This window comes from Rhodamnia argentea, chromosome 2, assembly GCF_020921035.1.
Source record: "Rhodamnia argentea isolate NSW1041297 chromosome 2, ASM2092103v1, whole genome shotgun sequence".
In the NCBI taxonomy this organism is placed as follows: domain Eukaryota; kingdom Viridiplantae; phylum Streptophyta; class Magnoliopsida; order Myrtales; family Myrtaceae; genus Rhodamnia; species Rhodamnia argentea.
Window position 1 is genome coordinate 25,215,094 of NC_063151.1, and position 15,196 is coordinate 25,230,289.

Consider the following 15,196-nt stretch of genomic DNA (forward strand, 5'->3'; position numbering starts at 1 on the left):
TATCTTACTAAGAGAGTTTCTTGCTAATCTTGAGGGTTGTCTCGAAGGCAAGAGAGAGCGAACGCACAGGGACACACATGAAAGAAGAGAGAGAGAGAGAAGGGTTAAGATCTTCTACCAAAAACGCAAGGGTGAGCTTCTCTCTAATTTTTCTGCACGTACTTTGTAATTTGGAGCTTGTAGAGGGGGAAAAGATGAGAATCGACGGAACTCAATAAACTGTTTGTACCTAATGATGGTCGGCCTTTCTACCATGCCGCTGACATAATCCACGGCAAGGCAAATTTCGAGGCCTAGCTGTCCGATGACCGACAACATTGTCAGCCGTCTAATTGAATGGTTTACTTACGGCGGGTTAGGCATGCCCAATTGATAGACATGTCCTTGTTTGTGAGATGTTATGTCGGTAAAATCCTCATTTTTATATTTCGTGGATTTTTTGATCTCTCTCCTTTTTCTTTTTTTGGCTTTTTAATTATTGTTAACATCATGTTCCCTCCTTTATTTTGATTTTTTTTTCTTTCTCATCCTGATTTTATGGTGACTTCGTTTTTTGGTGACTTTGTTGCAATGTGAAAAGATGACTCGATCTCAACAAAGAATTTGAACAATCTAAATTCACCTTCATTATGATTATAATAATTGTGAAAGTCATGGGGACCTATTAGACACTATTTACTTATTTAATGTGGTTTGGATTAAACTGTTTAATTGGAAACTTTACCTCTCTTTTCTTCCCTCTTTTTTTTTTTTTCCGAAACTAAGCTTTTATTACAGGCTATAGAAAATGAATCCAACGTAACGTAGGATGCAAGGGAAAATGCTGAGCTTCGCTTTTGTGGGAGAAGAGAAAGCAAAACCACCAGCCATGGCTGCAAAGAGTCCGACTTGGACCAGCCACGTCAACTCAAATATTAATAAAAAATAGGCCATGTCGGATTTCCGACAAGCCGCATCAACTCAAATCAGAGTTGGTGCCAAAATGAGTGTTTTTCAAAAAATTTGGCACTTAAATGATCATTTTGAAAGTTTTGACACTAAAGTGAGCGCCGTACACAAATTTTGGCACTTTATAATGTACTTTAACTGACCAACAAGCTAGCCTTCTTATTGGACCAATTTGCATTCTACATGTGCATCCTCCAAAAAATGATTTCTTTTCAAGAAAAAGGCATCGACTTCACTCGGCAACATTTTAGCGCCAACTTTCAAAATACAACATAAAAAGCCACAAACTTTTGTCCGAGAAATAATCGCGGCTCGAATTTTAAAGTGTCACATAAAAAACTTTAACTTTACCCGATGGCCAATCTTGGTCCCTAACTTTTAAAGGTGTCAATATGAGTCTTTGACCCACTTTTTCATCCACTCTTATTCACTTAGATCACATATGGATTCAGCAGATCTCAAAAATGGATCAAATAAGGATTTAAACTTATGAAGCATATTCAAATATGAATTCTAACTTAACCCATTTTCGATCTATTTTTAGGTCTTTGACCTCGCCGCCTGCTGCCGCTCCTCCCGCTGTTTACCGCCGCTCGTCGCTAACCGCCCCACGAATATGTATGGATGGGTTTGAGCTGTTTGCTCAGGGAGTTGATTACCCTCTTTTTGGCAGCTAACTATTGTGGTAAGCAAGTGAAGTCCTGAGCTTCTGATAGACCCTACGTGGTGTATTTGCAATTCTAATTCTCTATGCTTTTTAGGAACTGCAGACAATGCTGGAGCAATATTAGCTGTCGGAATGGGTATGGGCATCGTGCCCAAGAAGCAAGCCCTGTTTTCCATTTCCCTGTTTTTTTTTTTTCTTCCGATTAAAGTTTCAAATCATTTACAAGCCATCCACGATGGACCCATGGAAGAATCCCCTAGTGCTTTCTTGAGAGTTCTAGAATGGTCTTAGGAGAGGGCGATACGGAAATTACATACCTTTGTAATTAATATTAGTAGTTGGGAGCTGGGGAGATTTGATATCCATCATTAGATCGAGAAGAGATCTACGGTCCTTATCACACAAGTCTTTGTATATAAGAGGCTTTCCTCTCCTCATTATATTGTATCATCTCACTAGTAATACAGTATCCAGAGCTACTCTCTCTAAAGATCCTCCTGAGTTGAGCCTAAGGCCACACGAGCGATCGAGCGATAACTCGATTATCGGCCCGTGACATGCTGATAAGTAGGTGATACATGGCTCGTCAAAAAGCAAGGTTTGTTGTGTATTCAAGAAAGATGAGCAGTAGCCAACTCAATGGCGTTGGCCAAGATCGAGAATCGAATCTATCTTGTCCTAACACACATGAAAGTACAACATCGATACGACAAGTTGTATAATCTCGTTTGGTGATGTCCCTAAAATATCTTAGTTATGCCCGATGCCACTGAAAATGCTAGTGAAAGGTATACGAATGCTAATGAAAGCACTGCTCATTTATGGAAAGCACAAATGCAGATCAAGTTGAAGCAGGACAAAACCAGGACAAAAACCAGGACAAAAGCAACCCTTGAAGATTTCAATCCCATCTTTCTTTAAAACCAACCAAAAGTCCTACAATTTTGCAATCTCAGTTTTCTACACTTCGTAAACTAACATGCATCTTGCTTATTTCAATCCTATCTTCTTCTCAAAAATCAACCAAATTTCCTAATCTCAATTTTCTGTACCTCCTAAACTGAACCTATCCTAACCTACTCCTCACGGCTCGCTTAGAAGAAAGCAGTTGCCACATGAAGTACATGAACTAGTGTAGCCCAGTGCTTTCCCCTGAGCACCATCGCCACCTCTACGTACATGAGCACCTTGGAGAGGGGGCTTATCTTTCAATACTTGAATAGAATGGAAGGAGCCTACACGAATGCGGCCGCCTCCAAAAACCCCTACATAATTCCGTGGCCGTCCTCCTCCATCGACTCCAGAACATCACCCAAGTCCTCCACATACTCAATATCGTCGCCATCATACTCACCAGCAACATCATTGATTCTCTCAGTAGCAATATTTAGGTGTCAACTGTTAGAGATATGCCCTAAAGCGACTTTTTTATAGTTACATGTTAGGGATTTCTTAGGGATTTCAGTTGTATTTTCAATTTCGTATTTAATTAATGGCAAAGACGTATTTATTCATTTGTCCAATTATTTACTTATATGAATAAATTCCATAAGATCGGTTATGACTGGACATATTCTTGAGACGTTAAGAATATGTTTAGTTCCGGTTAAATGAATCTTTAAAATGTTCCTGATCAATGGATCATTGAATGGATATCAATGATCCTATTGAAATCCGTGTGTTCTTGACTTCATAATTAAGTATTGGATACTTAAAGGAATGATGAGTCACAAGTCATTGGGTATTGTGATGCCCGAGTTGGAACACAAGTGCTTGTACAAGTTCAAACGTGACACGCGTTGAACGATTAGCGACATGGAAGCTTTTAGCGTGGTCAATGTCTAATTGTTCATGCTTTGATCTTGTGTAAATAATCCTTAGACCTAAGGGGTGTTGACTTGTGTGTTGGATGGCTATGGTTCACGAGGACACATATTGACGGTTCTTCAATCCGTTTCTTGATGGTCACTCATGCACATACGAAGTCACACGTGTGCGCAAAATGGAATCTGTCTCCTTGTCACATGCAAGGTATGATATCCTATGCAATTTAATTATGACAATGCATTGAAATCGCTCGGGGTTATAATCGAGAATGAAATGTTCATGTCTCGTATAAATGCATGTCGATTAGATTTGTGATATAATCGAATCGGTGACTTGACAAATATTCCATGGTCTTTGTTCGATCGGGATATAGTAAGACGGAGGGATTGAATTACATTGACGGGTTCATTATGTTCTTAAAGAATTCACATTCTGATAGCATGACATATTGCTAGATGTCACTCATGACTTGTAGGACCTAGAGGTTGATCGGGACAATCAATTCTCTTGGAAGTACTAATGTGTTAGTGCATGTTTCTTAGCTCTGATAAACCTAGGGATGTACACACCTTAACCAATACATGACGACGTTGAAGACGATATTGCAAATATGTTTGCAATTACGTATACCGAATTAGTCGAAAATTAAATTAAATAAGATTTAATTTGATTTTATTTTTGTCATGGACGTACGTGCATATGTGCACACGATCTTATAGTGGACACATATTGATGTATCCAAAATGCACATGTGGTCGACTTTTGCTTTTATTAAATTATATGTAGATATTTTTTTTATAGATATATATAATTGTGTTGTACACATATTTTTTTGTGTGTGCAAGTGAGGTCAGCACATGTTGTGCTGACCAAGTGTTTTCTTTCCTTAAAAAAAAGATTTTTTTGAAAAATGATGCACACGGTCAGCAACTGCTGACCGTGTGTTTGTTGTGCACGATCAGAACTTCCGCTGATCGTGCGGCAACCGTTGCTGATCGCACGTAATAGTGTGATCAACAACGGTTGCCGAGAGATAGAGAATTTTTAAGTGTTCGTAAAAAGAACTGTTGAAGTGCCTCTCGAAAACTCTCTCCCTTTCGTGACCAAAATTTTTAAGATTGCGGAGTATTGTATCCACAACATTGCTAGCACAATTGAAGTGGTTATCATCCGCAAGTCCTTTATTCTGTTCGACGTTGGGTTGGTGGTTCCGAACTAGAGGCTCGACACTTGTGGGGCTCGGATCGAAGAACGTCTGAACCTTTTCGTTCCAAGCACGCTTCAAGAGGTAATCCGTTAACCATCTTTCATTTAATATGATTTTCGATTGAAACGCATGAACTACGCCTCTGGAGATACGTGTATAGGTTTTTATTTTTTTCCGCTGCGTTTATGTTTTATTTGCCTATGCATGTTACGTAAATCCCAACAAACCAACAAGTCCGGGCATGTTAACAGCAACTTCTCAGGCGGGCACCAGCAAGTGACATCTGTTCTCTCCTGTTCTGAATGTGACAGCCATTTCACTTTCTTGCCCCACCTCACCTTCGAGTTCAGTGAATAGAATGTTAGAATACAAGTCGAAAATTTGCATCTAAGAAAACCTTTTGTAAAAAACAGCAAACAAAACAAAGAAAAATGGCAGCTTACCTGGACGGTGGAGGGAATCAAGCGACTCGATAGACCACCCATGAAATGCAGTCAAAACAAAGTTCTTTGCACATGAATGGGAAAGCTTTATGGAGAATCATGAGTTTCCACAGGCCTAGGACAAAAAAAGTGTATTTCTTCTTACCACCGCACAAAGAAAATATTTTGTTGCGAATGAACAAGATATTGAAGAATTGTTCATATCATAATTATTGATACATGTCTTTTCTACATAAAAGGGAAATCTTTTGTTGTAATAGAAGCAGAAGTGATGTTGATTATTCAAGAATCGAAGTCGATTTGCTTTTATAAAAAGAAGATATCAATGAACTTCTATAAAATGGTTTCATGAGGTTCAGCCAATTTTCTTGATCGTGAGATATCATTGAGAAATAGGAATCCAGGGGCAAGAGCGTCGACGGGAAGAGCACCAACGCTTTCTTTCTCGGGTCTGTTTTGTGTTGCCTTGTATCTGCACCATGGCTGCAAAGAGTCAGACTTGGATCAACGGGCCTGCCTTCGTATCGGACCAATTTGCTACTTTACATGCGCATAGTCCAAAAAAGGATTTCTTTTCAAGAAGGCATTGCCTTCACTCGGCAACATTTTGCGCTAACTTTCTAAATATATCATAAAAAGCCACAAAACTTTTGTCTGGGAAATAATCGTGGCTCGAAATTTCAAGTGTCGCATAAAAAACAGCAACTTTACCTGAGGGCCAATCTTGATCACTGCTATAATTGCTATCATATTGTGCATATGTAGCGTGTGAGTAGATCTATATATATATATATATATATATATAAATAAAAATAAAAAGACTGTCAAAATAGTTTTAAAACAAATGGATCATAAATAAACCATAACAAACTTGGCAAACCAGCATAATGGGTTTTCAAAATAAAGAAGTCAAATTGAGTGGGTTATAAATGGGTTGATTGTGAACCCATTTACAACCCACTTAAGAGAGTTTTTATCCTTTTTTTAACTTTTCTTTTTACTTTTTTTCTTTCTTCTTTTTTTTTATTTTACTTTTCTTTTCATTTTTATTTTCCTACAAAGTCGGCGAGGGCGCCGACCGACCCTCCCGTGGTCGGCCTCCCCAATAGATCGGCGGGGGCCACGACCCTCGCCAAGAACCGGGGCCTCTTGGATTATGGCGATGCTCGGCCTCCAATGCCTCGCCAGTGTTGGGCATCTTCATGGCAACGGCCTCTGGCGCACGGAGGTGGTGAGGGTATTATTAGAGAATTTCGCGAGAGCGAACAACTTAGCATCATATACGTTGTCATTACTATCCGAGCGAGCAAGACAAAGCGTGTCGTGTTGACTCATTGCTTGAAATCAAGACCTAGTCCTCAAGGCCCCAGTCAACCCCCTCCCATTACCCACCCGACTCAGCCCCCCATCACGAGCCGATACACAATCCTACAAGCTCGTTCTCACTTCTTCTCCTTTACCCACCCGACTCACGTCCCAAGCTTGCTCTCGAACACAGCACACCCAACAAACCAATCGCAGAGTCTCCAACCAAAAGTTTGAAATACCAATTAAAATATTTGGTTTCGTTTTTTTTTTTTTGGTCGAATTTGGTTTCCTATTTTGAAAAAGGAAAAGAACAGATGAATTCCTGCAAATTTATCATTCTCCTGCTTGTTCTTGTGGCCGTTGCAAGCCATTTCGGGGTAGAGGTGGTGCGGGCTTTGCTGGAGGATTCCGCGAGGGAAAACAACCTCGCAACGTACTCGTCAGCTGCTTACGAGAGGTTAAGATACACCATGGCTTGCTGGTTCGAGCACGTGGCTTTCGGACTAAGTCCGAGAGGCCCCGGTCACTAACTTTATTGGTATACCGCAATACAGAAATTAGAAAACACGCATTTTTTCTCACATGTGGTCGGCAAGGGCCGGTGGCCACCACTTGTGACCTGCGTGGGTCAGCCAACCACACTTGCAGGTCTTAGAATAAAATAAGAAAAAAATTAAAATTCAAATTATTAAAAAAATAAAATAAAACAATTCATATTTTTAAAATTATAAAAAAGATAAAAAAATATTATAAATATAAAAATTTTCCATAATGATTAGTAATGCAAAATTCTTATAAATATAAAAGAAATAAATTTTTATAGATTGGATTAAATTTGGAAGTGTTTTAGTAATATGGATCGGATCGGGTCATGTATGGATTAAGAAATTTGCACTATGCATAAATAGATAATCAATGGATCAATGGATCAATTTGGGATTGGACTATTTATAACTCCACCCGATCCACTCATTTGACACGTCTAGTGTGAGATGGCAAACCAACAGTGACATGGCACATAACATGATGTGGCTTTCCTAAATAGTTAATACAAGGTCATCTCTCACTTTTAATGAAAACGACGTGGTTTTCAACTAAACCAAGGATAATCTAGAGATAGTGTGTTTGGAATATTTTTGTTTAGCTTGCTGTCATCAGCTTAGAACACTTCCAGTCTCCACCAAAAAATTGAAATCACTATTTGAATTGAATTTGAATAGCGCAGAAATTATGACTACTTCATTCTAGTGGAGATTTTAAAATGTTGAAAGTTCGACGTGGCGATAGGTTGGTTTAATGCAGTGAAATGGTGGCTACTAATTTCTTGATTTTGATGCAACCATGTCTGATGGTTCTCGCAATTTTTAATATGGCTATTCGTCTTACACAACAAAGCTTTCGTGTAATTTGGAGATCAATGGGACCGTAGTTTGTTTTTTTTTTTTTTCAAGTCAAATGATAACTTGCAATCACTCAACGATTCAACTCATTAGAACAAGGAAACTAAGATTCAAAACATAACAAGTCTCATAGAGCTTGGGGGCTTTAGAGAGGAAAATTATCAAAAAAGTCATAAACTTATCGTACTTATACTAATTCAATCTTAAACCTTTTTTACCAATCCAGCCCTAAACCTTTTTTATTTGTGTCAATTCAGTCCATCCGACCAACTTTGATAGATTAGCACTGAAGTGATAATTTTTAATAATAGTTTAATTTTTTTTTCTCTTTTTTCTTTCTTTTTTATTTTTACAATTTGTTCTTCTTCTTCCTCCAGCAGTCGGCAATCGGCTAGATGAGATGGCCAATGGGCCATTGGCCCCAACTCTCCTTGGCGATGACGAAATAAGCCTCGTGATTGATGCATGAGTCGACTTCTTTGCTCTTCCTGATCGTCCTAATCCTCTTCATGGAAGAGTCATTCTCGCTCCCGATGCTTCTGTTGCTTTTGAATCGCCGAGCCTATCACACGTTCGTACATCTTGGCTCTCCGATCTCCCTTCGGTTCCTCCCGCTCTCCTCCTTGCAACTCGATGCTCGAGGACGGAACGACCAAAACCTCGAGTTCGCGCTCCACGCCATTGCTCTTGCTCGATATGGGCTCCTCTTTGCTGGCACCGCCTTCCTCCCGTTTCCGCTAATTCTTACCCATCGGATCAGCTTCCAATTGGCGCCTCTTCGGGCTTTACGTCTGCAATCCGGTCCTCGAGGACGGGACGATTAGGACCTCGAGGCCCAAAGCCATAACTCTTTATTTTTAAAGGAATATTTTTGTAAATACCTTTTTTTAACAATTATTTTTGCTAAATTATTTTTTAAAAATTATCCTTGCGACACAAAACCAACCTAGCTTGTCCACATTGGCTCTTCGGCTATCTCCTCCAGCCACCTCTAGGCAAGGGTTGGCGGCTGAAGGAAGAAGAATAATAAAAAAGAGAAAAATAAAGAACAAAAAAATTGAAAAGTCATTAAAATATTATTAAAAATTATCACGTCAGCGTTGGCTCATCAATGTTGATTAGATGGATTGAATTAGCACGGATACAAAAGGCTTAGGCATTGGCATAAATGTAAAAAGTTTAGGACTGAATTGATAAAATTAAAAAGTTTATGATAAAATGAGCAAAAATACGATAGGTTTAGGACTTTTTTTGATAACCTTCCTGGGTTTAGAGAGCCAATTTGGTGGGAGACTTCCTCTCTAGTGGGCTTTCACGATCTAATCCGTCATTTGGTTAGCATCTTGTGGGCAATGGACAATTAAGACACCTTTCATTGTGGCCATCACGCTCTTGCACTCTTCAAATGGACAACGAAGGGCCCATGGGCTTTGGAATGGGTCTGATACGTACTAAAGAACTGATAAGCTATCAATTGATAGTCGAGCTTGCAGATCACTTAGCCCTTCCAGCAGATCACTTGAAGTCTTCTTTGGGCTTTTTTCCAAAATAATTTTTTTTTTAAAAATATTTAGAAAAATTTTTTAAAAATAAATATTTAGGTTTGAGCCGTTCTTGATTGAATTGAGGGAGGAGAATTTTGGTGATAGAGAAGGTAGAGAGCTCTTGCAAGAGTTTTAGTTTTTTAATTTCATATTTTTTAATTATTGATACTTAGAATATTTATTTTATTTATAATTATTTTTCTTGTGAAGCTTATATTTATAGACATTATTAGCAATAATTAATGTAAATATTTATTAAGATCTATAATGAATAAATAATGTTGTGATATAACGTAATATTAGTCCCAATAAATATTTGCTCGCAACCCAACAACGCCATAGCTTGCCATTTTCCGCAACAAAAGCGTTAAAATCCGCATGGAAAGATTAAAGGGAACTATAACGTAAAAGTGTGAAAGTAAAGATTTTGTGCAAAATTTGGAAGAGTATATCCTTTCCATCTCGATCGTTACAAAGTTTTTTTTTAATACACGTTTGGTTGATGAATACATTTGTTTGTTTATTTTAGACATTCCAACGCCGTTTTCCAAATTTTAGCATTTTTACATGTTAATTTATTTCGTAAATTCGAATGAACCCTCCTTTCTTTTCTTTCTTTCTACAATCTATCCATGGTCCAGATCTCATTAAATTCAATGTTTTACATGGTCTCAAAAAGGAAGATAAAAAACCAAATAAATTTCAGTCTTTTAATTTCAAGTACAAATCCATCAAAATTGCCAAATCAAATATTTCTGATTGTACATTGGTACCCCGTTGGCGTGTCGTCCTGGCGAACTAATTTGGTGGTCACGGGTTCCAATTCCAAGATTGTTTCCTCCCGTTATTTTATTTAGGTTTCAAAAATCAATATACTCCAATTGGTTAGTCGTCCGGGCTCGGAATTCCTAAATCGATAGTTGGGCATGCTAATTATTTGAACCTTCGAGGAGTTGCAAATCCATAAATATTTATTTTGGAAAAATGTTTTTGTAAATAGGTTTTTTAAAAAATTATTTTGGAAAAAAAATCCGTTTTCTTTCCACATTTCCTCTTCTTCGACCAAGCACAGCAAGGCAAGTTTTTCGGTCTACAATAGAGGAGGGTGCGATAGATTTGGCGAACCCAGCAAGTCAAAATAATGGAAACCTAGTTGATCATCACTGTTTCAGCAAATTAGCCGATGTGCTCGAGCCTAGAGTTGGGGCTCGGTGCATCATATAGATCAACTCCACAACTAAAACTTGAAATTCACTGACGACGAGCCGAAGCCTGCCATTCAGCTAGGAAACTTCATGAAAGAATAGAGTGGAGCTATCAAATTGGATCCCGAAATTGAGGCCCTGAACGCTAGACTTTTGGAAATAAGTGGAATGCTTCAAGTGTGGTCAGCCATCAGTTTATGCTTGGTTTGAGTTTTGCTCCAAACCACGGTCGTTTGCGTGTGATCCTTCCACGTCAACACATGTCAAGTCCTCATATATAAATAGAATGGCACGGTACGTCTTTAATGGATCATTGGACAAATGCTTGACAGGCGTCACATTTGGGTATTAATTCAAAGTTAATGCACGTTTATGAATCAAAGAAAAATATGTTTGGAACTAAAATTGGGATCGGAGTCCAAGTTTGGGCTTGTGATTGATAGCAACATAGAGGGTGGTTTTCTATTGTAGGACAGTCGGAGGATAAATCGCCTTCCAATCCTTTTGATTACTGAGGAGGGCAAAAAAAAACAGTCCGATCCAACTTTGGGGACGAAAAAACAGTGAATATCGAGAAGAAGTAGTAAAAGAAGTTGGGTGGAAATGGCGTTCCGCTTTGAATGAAGCTGCAAACTCGCAACACTTTTTGTCTCCCACTTTTTTCTTGGAAGTCGACGTCGTTGCCCTTCTTTTCTGTCGGCTTTTACTTGATGCCGTGTTCATCTTTACTTATAGCGACGATCTGGAAGTAAGCGTGGGTCCTCTCTCTCTCTCTCTCTCTAATTTTGATAAAGCTGGAAACTATTTCCATCCACCCTCGGAGAAATACCATAGGGCTTGACTCGGAAGTCGTCCCTCTTCTTTCTCTTTCGGTGCTAAGGAAAAAGGAAGATGCCTTGTCTCGCGCCAACTTTCAATTTTGGTCGATTTTGGGTCACCGAGTTCTATCCATCCTTTGCAATTAGAGAGAACTGTTATCAGAGATTGCAGTATCACGAGAGACACGTACTCTTCATTCGTTCGGCAAAGCTACACCGATTACATTACCTGGAAATTCAATATAAAGCGACTTTACTACCCCCAAATTTCTTTTGGTAGTCTAAAATATTTTGTCAACTTTGAAGATACAATCCTTATTACCACCACCTTTATGCCAAATTTCCTTTTCTCGTGGAAGTGGGAAATGGAGTCATTGAATTCGTTGTCAATTAAATTCAACCACTCCATATAAAGGTTACCCGATCCGCCAAATACTCCCAATCCCGGAATGTTTTAATTGGTATGATTTAAGACATGGGTGTCATGACTGAACCGAAACCGAACCGAACCGAATTGAACTGAAATTTCGTATATTTTCAATTCGGTTTGATTTCTCGTGATGAAAAAGCCTTAATGCTTCAAACCTTTTATAATTAATGGGATGATGACTATCGACCAAGATCGAAATATCTCCCGTAAAAGATAATTTGAGGCATTCTCAACTCTCACCCTTTTCCATTTATCCACTCCACCCACTTTTTTTTATATCGATTTCGTTCTTTTAAATTACTGATACGTAATATTATCATAGTAATCATTTACCCTTTTTCAAGCATTTCAAGTATCTTTTACCCATTTCTCTACTCTCACTAATTTTTCGCTATTATCTATTGCTATATTTTTGTGGATTTGCTAACGTATTCCCTTCTTCTTCTTTTTTCATTTCTCATCCTTAGGCAGGAAGCCTTTTTCTCGAGTGGTATAGCTTGAGGTGGGTTAGGGATGGGCATTACACCCGCAAACTAGAATCATTAACCGATCGGTGGTACGTGAAAACATGACTCAAACTCAACACCCAATTTGAACAATCAAAGTTCATTTTACTTATAACCACAATCATGTTAAAATCATATAGATCTATTGGACACTATGTAGTGCTGTTTGGTTCAAACCGCTCAATTGGAACTTCCATCCTCTTCTTCTTTTCCCTACGTGAAAGCTGAAGAAACAGAGCTCTTGTGACTGGCCAACAGAAAGGGAATCTGACGAAAGGCAGAATGGGAGGGAAAATGCTCAGCTTTACCTTTGTTGAAGAAGAGAAAGCAAAAGTGGGGGGCTACCCATTTCGTGGAACGATGGTCGTTCACATTCTTAAATGACAATCTCGAACCGTCAGTCCTTTCCCTAATCGATAAAGCAAGAAACTTTTTCCATCCACCCTCGGAGTCGATGGATATTAAATCAATGTTAATGCACGTTTATGAATCAAAGAAAAATATAATTGGGATCAGAATTGAGATCCGAGTTAAAGTTTGGACTTGTAATTAATAGCAACATAGAGGGTGGTTTTCTACCGTAGTACGGTCGGAGGATAAAATCACTTTCCAATCCATTTTATTACCGAGAAAAAAAGGATATCAGATCCCTGCGGCCTAATTGGGTGGGACCAAAAAACAACATCGAATATCGAGAAAATGTAGTAAAAGAAGTCGGGTGGAAATGACGTTCCGCTTTGAATAAAGCTGGAAACTTTTCCACTCTTTGCCCTTCTTTTCTTTCGGCTTTTACTTGGATGCCGTGTCTCATGATGAAAAAGCTTCAAACATTCTTTAATTGACGAGATGACGACGACTGTCGACCGAGTTATCGAAATCTCTCTCTATCAAAACAGGACTCGAAAACTCAGCACCCAATTAGAACAATCTTAAGTTCTATCTTTACTTATAACGACAATCTGGGAAGCAAGCGTCGGTCCTCTCTCTCTCTTCTCTCTCTCTCTCTCTCTCTCTAATTGATAAAGCTGTAAACTTTTTCCATCCGCCGTCGGAGAAATCCCATAGGGCTTGACTTGGAACTTGGAAGTCGTCCCTCTTCTTTCTCCTTCGGTGCTGAGGAAAAACAGAAGATGCCTTGTCTCCTGGTAAGAGACGGCCTTTGTTCAGTGCGCAGCGGGACCCGGCAGTACATTACTCGTCTCGGGCCAACTTTCAATTAATATCGTGGGCCGTAATTATTCTTGCAATTTCCGCTAATTCAAAGCGCAAGAGAGCCATATCGATCCAAAAAAATATATTAAAGTATGACACGTCAGATTTTTGATTTCCCTAATTAGCGATGTCATTTTAATGATTTTTTTTTCATATTGAAGTGAGCACAGTAGAAAGTTATGACACTTCTACTAGGGATACCAATACAAAAAGTTCCCAAACTTTATCTCTATGTGTAGTGTCATTCCCGAACTTTTAATTTATTTAATATGGTGTATAAACCAATATAGCTGTTACGTTTGCTCGAGAGACAAACCGGACATTATTGATGGCGTAGATTAAGTTATGGGTTGGACTTTTAAAATAACGGGTGAATGTGTTCATATTTTTATCCATTTACTTTAGAAAAGAAAAGAAAGAGTTAACATGTTCATTATCTGGTGGCGTGGATTGTTCTATTAATTTATGATGAAAACATTAGTTGAATAATCTACTTGTAACTATTTTTACTATCCACCGTTTAAATTTAACGAATTGAAAGTCGTATCAACACATTCGATTAACTTGAATACATGAAAGAATGTCATTGAATATTTTTATATAATTTACATATAGTATTGAACATTCACTAACATTTTAGAGAGCACATTTCATATTGAACTAGAGTTTAACTTGTTCACCATTAATGTTAATTTTTCCATTAAGTTGCTGATCGAGATGTACAAACTCTGAATACGAATTGCCCACCCTTTCAAAAGATTTGCTTCTTCCAATCCTCACGAGGACACCATCTCTACAGCGAACTCACCGCGTGAGCTGATAAGGTCGGGGCCCGCCTCTCTGGAGGACTTCCATTGGCTTGACTTCTCAGATCGCCCTTCGTTTTCCTTTCATGTGCGGACACAAAAACAAACAAAATCCGCGAAATCACAGCGAAAGCGCATCGCCATTCTCCTGCCTCTGGCGCTTCGCTACTTCCTCTCGAGAAATCCCAGATCAGATTCAGAAAGGAGGACTCCCCATCTCGCTGTGATCACATCCGGTGAAGTTCTTGAGCTCCGGAAGGAAAGATGAAGAGAAAGAGGGACTCACCAGGCCCATCAGCGATGTCTGCTTCTGTCGATGACGGACACTCGTCCTGGGGGGCCGAATTCGAGGTGTTCTTGAGTTTCAGAGGCCCCGACACCCGGCGCAGCTTCACCGATAATCTCTATCACTCCCTGGTTAGAGCTGGCATTCGTGTTTTCAGAGACAACGAAGAGATCCGACAGGGCGAAAAGATTGGAGATGAGCTTTTGCATGCCATCAAATCCTCCAAAATATACCTTCCCATCTTCTCTAGGGACTACGCATCCAGTGTGTGGTGTCTTCGCGAGCTCACGCACATGGTGGAATGCTCGAGCAAAGCGAAAGATAAAATGATCCTACCCATTTTCTATGACGTTGATCCTGACGATGTGAAGCTCAGAACTCCACTGTACCTCGATGCTCTGGAGAAGCACGAGGAGAAGTTCGGCCGCGATGTTCCGCAATGGAAGGAGGCTCTGACCGAGGTCGCAAGAATAAGGGGATTGGGCTTGAAGGACAAAGGGTAAGATTGTCGGTTCGGAATCTACTAAGTCATTTTTTTCTCCCTTTTTTGTCCTCTTTTACTTACACCTGCCATCCTTGCTTCGTTCTT

At 39.2% G+C, this 15,196-nt stretch overlaps 1 protein-coding gene across 1 annotated transcript; it reads left to right on the plus strand.

Annotated features, from left to right (window-relative positions):
- The first annotated feature begins 14,621 nt into the window (after positions 1–14,621).
- On the plus strand, positions 14,622–15,110 carry LOC125313690 (disease resistance protein L6-like). Its single transcript, XM_048273511.1, has one exon. The coding sequence runs from the start codon at positions 14,622–14,624 to the stop codon at positions 15,108–15,110; it is 489 nt and encodes a 162-aa protein (XP_048129468.1).
- Positions 15,111–15,196: the final 86 nt, after the last annotated feature.